The sequence below is a fragment of the Papaver somniferum genome, chromosome 3 (genome assembly GCF_003573695.1).
Source record: "Papaver somniferum cultivar HN1 chromosome 3, ASM357369v1, whole genome shotgun sequence".
Taxonomy (NCBI): domain Eukaryota; kingdom Viridiplantae; phylum Streptophyta; class Magnoliopsida; order Ranunculales; family Papaveraceae; genus Papaver; species Papaver somniferum.
Window position 1 is genome coordinate 131,803,183 of NC_039360.1, and position 8,413 is coordinate 131,811,595.

The 8,413-nt window shown below is 36.4% G+C and overlaps 1 protein-coding gene across 2 annotated transcripts; it reads left to right on the top strand.

Moving 5' to 3' along the window:
• Window positions 1-737: 737 nt before the first annotated feature.
• Window positions 738-8,068, top strand: LOC113357398 (chloride channel protein CLC-d-like). 2 transcript variants are annotated; one of them, XM_026600772.1, is made up of 23 exons: window positions 738-929; window positions 1,015-1,309; window positions 1,402-1,448; window positions 1,552-1,650; window positions 2,125-2,199; window positions 2,406-2,494; window positions 2,574-2,714; window positions 2,806-2,876; window positions 2,975-3,054; window positions 3,184-3,333; window positions 3,836-3,895; window positions 3,979-4,053; window positions 4,711-4,862; window positions 5,420-5,555; window positions 5,641-5,772; window positions 5,855-5,932; window positions 6,027-6,082; window positions 6,196-6,282; window positions 6,371-6,527; window positions 6,618-6,719; window positions 6,807-6,853; window positions 7,324-7,451; window positions 7,614-8,068. In XM_026600772.1, the coding sequence occupies exons 1-22, from the start codon at window positions 738-740 to the stop codon at window positions 7,403-7,405; spliced, it is 2,403 nt and encodes an 800-aa protein (XP_026456557.1). In that variant the 3' UTR covers window positions 7,406-7,451; window positions 7,614-8,068. The 2 variants fall into 2 exon arrangements, with proteins under 2 accessions (XP_026456557.1, XP_026456558.1); XM_026600773.1 differs by having other exon boundaries at window positions 6,807-6,848; window positions 7,324-8,068.
• The last annotated feature ends 345 nt before the right edge of the window (window positions 8,069-8,413 follow it).

Sequence of the window (8,413 nt, forward strand, 5' to 3'; positions counted from 1 at the left end):
ACATGGAAGGTAGTGTTAGTTTGCCCCCCTTGTGACACAATCTCAGCACCCGTCCCGCCGTTTCGGCTCCCTTGGCTAGGTTACTCATGAGGCTCGCTGGTAGGTTAGCACATCAACCTGTTCAATTCATGTAGTAGTATGTCGTTAGAGCTTAGCTTGTTAGGATTCCAACTAGTTTCATGTAATAATATTTATCCAATAAAATAAAAAATTTTCTTTAAAAAAATTAAATTAAATTAAAAAAAATATTGTTTTTAAAATTGTTTTTTATTTACATTTAAAAATAATTAAAAATATAAATAATAAGGACATTTTTATCATTATGAAAAATGGATAGATAAGGAGCACCCTAGAAACACTATTTCCACTTGTGTTTTTGTCTTATTATATATGCCCAAAATTATTTTGTATGCCACAAATTAGGGTTCAACGGAAAAAGAAAGGAAATGTGGTCATACCGGTGATAAATGGGATTTGAAAGTAACTACCAACCCACTGGACTTATTGACTTGGGCCCCCTTATTCTAAGGTTGTAGTGTTATTGTGGGTACTAGTAACAGTCATTCTCCCCACTTTGAGAAATTTTTTCTTACTTCTCCTCCTCCTTTCTCAATTGCTTGATCGCTAATACTTTCTTCCTTTTCAAATCCGATCTTTATCACCAATAAATTAGTATCCACCGATACCAATTGATCACTGCGATTGATGAGTACAAAATTTAGGGTTCACTAAGAAGTATGTTGTCTAATCATTTCCAGAATGGTATTGAGACAGCTAAATTAGTTTGGTCTAGATTACCAAACTCAGAAGAAGAAGGTGAAACTGGGGGTGATTTAGATGATGATATTACTTTTAGAAAACTAAGTGAAGGTAGCAGTGAAAGTCTTGATTATGAAGTTATCGAGAATTATGCTTACAGAAAAGAACAGGTCTGTTTCTAATTTTCTAGGGTTTTTTTTTCTCTTATTTAATTCAAGTTTTCTAGGGTTTTAATCGGGGATTTCCTTGTAACAGTCACAAAGAGGAAAGCTTTATGTTGGATACTATGTTGCTGTTAAATGGTTCTTTGCTTTACTCATTGGTATCGGGACTGGATTAGCTGCTGTTTTTATTAACATTGCTGTTGAGAATTTTGCTGGATGGAAGTTTGCAGCAACGTTTGCAATAATACAGAAATCTTATTTATTGGGGTTCTTGGTGTACATATTAATCAACTTGGCATTGGTATTTTCATCTGTCTGTATAATCACACAATTTGCACCTGCTGCAGCAGGCTCTGGTATTCCTGAGATTAAAGGTTATCTTAACGGTACGTAACGTGTGAGTGTTTATGTGCTTTCTTCTTGTGGATTATTGGTATATAATTGTTTGAGGATTATGATAAATATGATGAATTTTCAGGGGTTGATACACATGGTATTCTTCTGTTCAGAACCTTGGTTGGAAAGGTATTGGTTGTGTTTTTTTTTTTTCTGTAGTGTAGCTCTACTTTATTTTGATTGGTATCGTTTGGATGTAAACTGATTGTTTCTTTTGTGAACTTGCTGACAGATATTTGGAAGCATTGGTTCAGTGGGAGGTGGACTTGCTCTAGGCAAAGAAGGTCCTCTTGTCCATACCGGTGCTTGTATTGCTTCTCTGCTTGGACAAGTAAGTAAGCACACGCCAATTTGGAAGCTACTTGTTATACTGAGATTTCTAGGCGTTGTAAAAGTGTTTGTTCCGATAGCCTGGTTAGATTCATTAGTAGGTTCGTTGTTTGACTCTGATGGAGCTCCACAGTGTAGCTAAGGTTACTGCTTAATGTAGTTCATGATAATAAGCGTAAAATCTGGAAGAAAAAAGATCTCTTCAATTTCATCCAAAAACTTAAGTGCACCTTTACCAACTGCCAGTCTTACCTTTATTACAGTACTCATCGTAAGACGAGCAAATTCGAATAATACAATTAAGTTAATCTTTTAGCTATATCTTGCATAAAATAGAGTTACATATAGGTTGAGCTCCTGATTTAGTTGATCCCATACCTTTTGATCAAAATGTTGAAATCTCAATGTGCCGTACTTCTTCATTCTCATTTGTGGTCTTCAAACTAAAATTTCGTCCACGTTTCAATAATTTCAGGGTGGGTCGACAAAATATCATCTAAGCTTGAGGTGGCTTCAAGTATTTAAGAGTGACCGTGACCGCCGTGATCTTGTGAGTAATCTACCCTTCATAAGCATCGTGATAGTTTTTCACTGTTTTGTGCAATTAATATACCACCCGCTAGTAGGTTACAAAGTATCACAGACCAAACTAATAACTATCATGTACTCCCATTGTTACCCTCTTTGGTGATTGATGAGTGGAAGCACACCATATACATCAACTTATTCTCATTTTGACCTTTATTCGATGAAAAGGTGACATGTGGGTGTGCAGCTGGGGTCGCTGCTGCTTTCAGAGCTCCTGTAGGTGGTGTGTTGTTTGCTCTTGAAGAGGTTACGTCATGGTAGGAATTCTTTTCTTCTTTTGCCATTTCTATGTTTTCCTTTTGTTTGATTATAATCTGAAATCAACTTTGGATGTAGGTGGAGGAGTCAACTTATGTGGCGTGTCTTTTTCACATCTGCTATTGTGGCTGTTGTTGTGCGTACTGCTATGGGCTGGTGCAAGAGTGGAAAATGTGGGCATTTTGGTTCAGGTGGCTTCATAATATGGGACATATCAGGGTTGGCATCTTAGCGTTTCCTATTCCATTGTTTTGTTTTATTCCTTTGATGGGCTATTTCAACTCTGACAAGTACTATTTTCTTTTATTAGTGGCCAGGATGACTATTCATTTGAGGAGTTACTACCTATGGCTATTATTGGGGTTATTGGAGGACTTCTAGGTAGGATTCTTTAGCCTGAGCCAGATCTTGGTAAACTCATACAGTTCAATATCTTCTTCTTTCCTGAACTGCTTTTTTTTTCTTTCTTTTTTCTTCAGGAGCATTATTTAATCAGCTTACTCTCTATATATCGTACTGGCGCCGAACTTATTTACACAAAAAGGGGAATAGGGTCAAGGTAAGCTATGATCCTAAGAGTCCATAGAATCATTTGTTTATTGTTTTTTTTTCTTTCTAACACCCAATATTTGATAATTATTTAGTTCTAGACTTCTAATCTGGTCTGATATTCTTTACGTTGTCACAGATTATTGAAGCATGCCTAATCTCTCTCATAACCTCAGTTATATCATTTGGGCTACCACTTCTACGAGAATGCAGTCCATGCCCAGAGGCAGAAGCTAATTCCGATATAGAATGCCCTCGCCCGCCAGGAATGTACGGAAATTATGTAAATGTAAGCTTGATCTTTCGTTTTTTCTGGGTTTTCCGTGTAGATGCTCTGAGTTTGCTTAGCCTGTCTGCCAACTAACAAAACTACCGATCTTGCTTATGATACATTTGATCCATACCCACTTCTATAAAATTGCCTAGTCTAGCTTTATTATGATTGTATAATTGGTGCACTTAGAATCAAGGATAACTTTGTTGCGTTCAGGAAAGGAAAATTATTGAATGATGTACGATGTGCATCAGTGCAACTTATAAGTAACCCATTGTCGAATCTAGAGTTATATGCTGTGATTGCTGATTTGATACATATCCTATTTATCCATGTCGAATTGAAGGCTTACCTGCACCAAATTCTAACAAGCTCTATTCCACTTGCTGTATTGTGCACATCGGATCTACTGAAAAAGAATTAAGATCTACATTGTAGCTCGCAGATACTGTTAATATGTCCTGTTAGAGGCTAAGGTCTTGAATTCGAAATTGATGTGTGTTTATGGTGGATGCAGTTTTTCTGTTCGAAGGACAAGGAATACAATGATCTGGCAACTATCTTTTTTAATACACAGGTTATAATCAGCTTTCTTGCAACTTAAATGTTCCCCCCTCCTCATAACATATTCTAATGTTGAAGAAGGATACGTGATTGCAGGACGACGCAATACGAAATTTATTTAGTGCAAAAACATTTCATGAATACAGTGCTCAAAGTCTTCTCACCTTCTTGGTAATTGATTTCTTCACTCTAGTCAGTATCATGTTCTTACAGAAGAATAAATTGTTTCATTGCATATATTCTCTGATACATGTAAAACTATAAAAATAATACTTGCAGTATGCAGGCGGTATTATATTTATTATATTAGTATGGGAAAGGCATAATTCTCACGTAAAGTTAAAAATCTATTAAAATGGCTTCCGTAAGAGTTATTAATATAGAACTAGTAGATTTTTGACTTACTTCGCTTAAAAAAAGAAAACATTTATGACGGAATCCTCTAGAAAACTACATCCCATGTGTGTGTATTTGTCAAATGAGACCTGCCTCTCCTGAAATAGATAGGTGGTGATTATGTTCTCAGAAGCAAGTCCATAACCACTTGGGAATGCTTTTCATAAAATAATTAGGAGACCATAGAATGTACCGTTTTTGTTTTCTAGTTACCTTTCGTAAAGATAAATTCAAACTTTTTTAAAGATAAATTCAATAATGAACTTGAAGTTAAATCCAATTTTGGATAAATAGTGCTTTGGTTGTGCACAAGATAGGTGTGATTTGAAAATGAGGATTTGAACTTTCATTTCCGTGTCTCAAAAACGAGTTGAATACCCAATTTCTTATCTCTTGCATATTGTGACTTTTCTCTTGTTCTCGTGTTTCCAGGTTATGTTTTACACTTTAGCAGTAGTAACGTTTGGTACTGCTGTTCCTGCTGGTCAATTTGTTCCTGGAATAATGATAGGATCAACATATGGGCGGCTTGTTGGCATGTTTGTAGTTAACTTTTACAAGAAGCTCAACATCGAGGAAGGAACGTGAGTTCCTCTTTTTAATCACTGCTACTTACTATCCGTAGAGTACTCAGATGTGTTTACAACTGGTTATAGCAGATTTAATGCCAGTTCAACTCTGTATTGTCAAAAAATCACCAGATCCCCACATGCATAAATCTAGCTACCTTACGAAAACCTACTATGAAATGTTGATTATTTCAGTTATTGTAGTAGGCCAGGTTGGTGCAAGCATTTTGGGCTCATTTTCATTGTTTGAGGAAGGTTAAATTTCCATCAGAGCAGATAAAACTAGACTACTAGAGTCATTAACGGTGATGCAGGACTTAGTACCCCCATCTCAATTTAGAGATAAAATTCTGCTTAAAGTTTAACCTGCTGTCTTGCCTTCTGTTTTCCAGTCCCAGACTCCCAGAAGTTTTTTTGTTATTTATTTTTTCTTTACAACTTTCCTCTTTTCAATGCTTTATTATGTCGGCATCCTGTTTCCATACTGAGATTGTATTACTAACACCAGTTGTAATAGACTAGTAATCTCACTAATTCTGATGTATAACACATAATCTTGGTGAAATTTTTAGTTACGCTCTACTCGGTGCTGCTTCTTTTCTTGGGGGTTCAATGCGGATGACTGTTTCACTTTGTGTCATTATGGTTGAAATTACAAATAATTTGAAGCTTTTACCTCTTATCATGCTAGTTCTTCTTATATCAAAGGTATGATGCCTCCCCTAAAATTTTGCACTTCATTTATCTTTGTTCAAGAGATAAACAACAATTTTAATTTGTCACTAAATTGCAGGCTGTTGGTGATGCTTTCAATGAAGGTCTATATGAAGAACAGGCCTCTTTGAGGGGAATACCTTTACTTGACTCAAAACCTAAATACCAAATGCGAACAATGACTGCAAAAGAAGCGTGTAGAAGTCAAAAGGTTGGTCTTATGTTCCTCTTTGCTTGGGTGCCTACCATGTATATTTGAAAACCACAATTGACCTAGCTTGTACATGTGCAAGGTTGTTTACTTCCCTCGTGTTGTTAAAGTTGCGGATCTAGTTTCTATGTTGAGAACCAACAAGCACAATGGCTTTCCTGTAAGTTAGACAACCCATCATCTTTTATTCTTTTGTCTATTCAACTTTCCTTTGTATACTTACTTTACGTAGCATATTCTTCTGTATCTTGAAGGTGGTCGAACATGCGCGGAATGGAGAATCAGTTGTCATTGGACTCATCCTCCGTAGGTAGATTCTCAGTTTCAGTTTATGATGAAGCTTTCTAGAAGATTACTGCTTTAAGGCTTGAACAATTTCTAGCTAAAGAGGAAATAATTTAAATAATTGGTTTTTGGGTGCAGTCACTTATTGGTGCTTCTGCAGTCTAAACTAGATTTCCAACATAGCCCCATGCCATGTGATCTGGCAGGTGGATCCATACCAATCAGGTTAGAGGAGTTTGTAGTCGCAATATTTTTTGTATGTTTTTCATCCTTTTTGCAAAGTTAACCAAGTGTAAAGTGGCTGAATAACCAGACACAATTTGGGCGAATTCGTGAAACCTGTCTCCAGTAAAGGATTGTCCATAAGAGATATTCATCTTACTTCAGACGACTTGGAAATGTACATAGATTTAGCCCCTTTTCTGAATCCTTCACCATACGTTGTACCTGAAGATATGTCTCTGACAAAGGTAATATGCCCGCTAGTATTGCCAGTGATTCTATTGCTTTATTATTACTCCCACAAATCTCTGTAACATTGTCTATTACATATGATACAGGTATACAATCTTTTTCGCCAGCTAGGATTAAGGCATATATTTGTGGTGCCGCGTGCTTCTCGTGTTATTGGTCTGATTACAAGAAAGGATTTGTTAATTGAGGTACTTACCATAGTGGATCCTCATTTGTTGTACCACACTTACATACAATTCTTTTCCAATAGAGAATAATAATTTGTTTTAATGCAGGAACATGAGGAATCAGAAACTTTAGAGCTCCAATCAACTAGTGTAAGGTCTCTCTCTCTTTATATGTTTTCCCACCTTTTCTTTCTAAAGTAATCTACCTGGTCTGCTGATAATATTAAAAAGAGAAGTGACACCAACAAGTATAAGGTCTTCATGCTGCTGTAAAAAGATTCATAAATTATCGTCTCATGGTATGCAATAATCTGAGGAACTTTTTCTTAAGTACTAATAAGCCTGTCAAACAAAGTCAGAAGTTTGACCCCCTTTGCATTATATTTTGCCTCCCCTGCGTGGTAGTTGTTAGTTATCCCTGTGTAGGTGTTATTAGTCGTCCTTTATGGCACGCAATTATGCGCTTTCACTCGCCTCCTTGATGTAGTTCCATGTGTAATGGTCCAATTTCAATAACAAAATAAAGAATACTACATTTTGTACTAGGATAAGTTAGTGAGTTACCTGTTCTGCATACAACTTTGTGCTAATTGTTTGTATATAATGTTGTTGGTGTTATTTGCAGAGATCGTAGACCCGGTAAAAGAGTTGCTAGGGGTGCAGATACAGAGCAGCCACTTTTGGATGGTCTTCTGGTGCAACGATGAAATTTTGTGTGATCTCAGATTGTCATAAATTTTTTGGACCACCACGGTGATTAATTCTTTTCTGCTCATTGTCTAGCATCTCTGATAACCTTTTTTTTTTTTTGGCCAGGTCTGTGTTAGCCATTATATCTTAGCTCATTTTTTCTTATATACTTTAGTTGCCATCATCCCCTGTTCACACAACAGCTAATCCTTGTAATATGTTCAGAAATTAGGTAGTCAAATGGTATATAAAAAGAAACAGATGAGGGGGAAATTAAAAGGTGATACATGAGAATAAGCACTTTGATCCGTAGAATAATGAACAGTGAGCACACTGAGCATCACTTTGGTGGTCTCTTCAATGCTTCCACCATTATCCGGTGGTTTTTCTTTAATGGAACAAGTTAATGTGCTACAGTTGTGGAATTTTTGTCATCTTATATCCCAAATGGTGCAAGAAGTGGGTATCTCAAAGGTGCTCCAGGATGGAAATTTACTTGTCAAGTCGGTTTTTCTTAAAAAAGAGAAGAAGTGACGGTGAATTCCTGAATGGCTTAGTTGAAGAAGCTTAGTAGAAGATATAGAAGATTAGCGATTTCCATACTTGAATCTCAAGAACCAGTTTTATGATGTATTTCGCAAAATATTTACTTCAAGAGTAGAACCCTTGCCCTTTGTTTCCTTTCATGGTTCTCAATTTAGATAGGAGCCACTCGTATGAGTGAACATTTGAGAGTCACAATATTAGCTCAACTGTGAGTCTGTCTCACTATCCAGGCGTTAGATGCTCATATCACACCGCCAAATGTAGTGGCAACATTTTCTCACAACTTGAACTTATCAATCTTTTTTACCTACAGAAAATCGATTGTCAGGGAGTTTGATGCGGTAAACTGCTGCAATAGAACACCTGCAATGGGTTAGGAAAATGCAGCGTTAGTAAATTCAAAATCAATGCCTCAATCTTTTCTCAACTTGATAACGAAAAACCCGAGTGCATTCTATAATAGTATACTAGTGTCTACT

Coding starts and splice junctions, on each gene's coding strand:
- LOC113357398 (XM_026600772.1), top strand. CDS start 738: ATGTTGTCTAATCATTTCCAGAATGGTATTGAGACAGCTAAATTAGTT. Junction 4,863..5,419: donor CTCAACATCGAGGAAGGAAC/GTGAGTTCCTCT, acceptor TGAAATTTTTAG/TTACGCTCTACTCGGTGCTG. Junction 6,720..6,806: donor GAAAGGATTTGTTAATTGAG/GTACTTACCATA, acceptor GTTTTAATGCAG/GAACATGAGGAATCAGAAAC.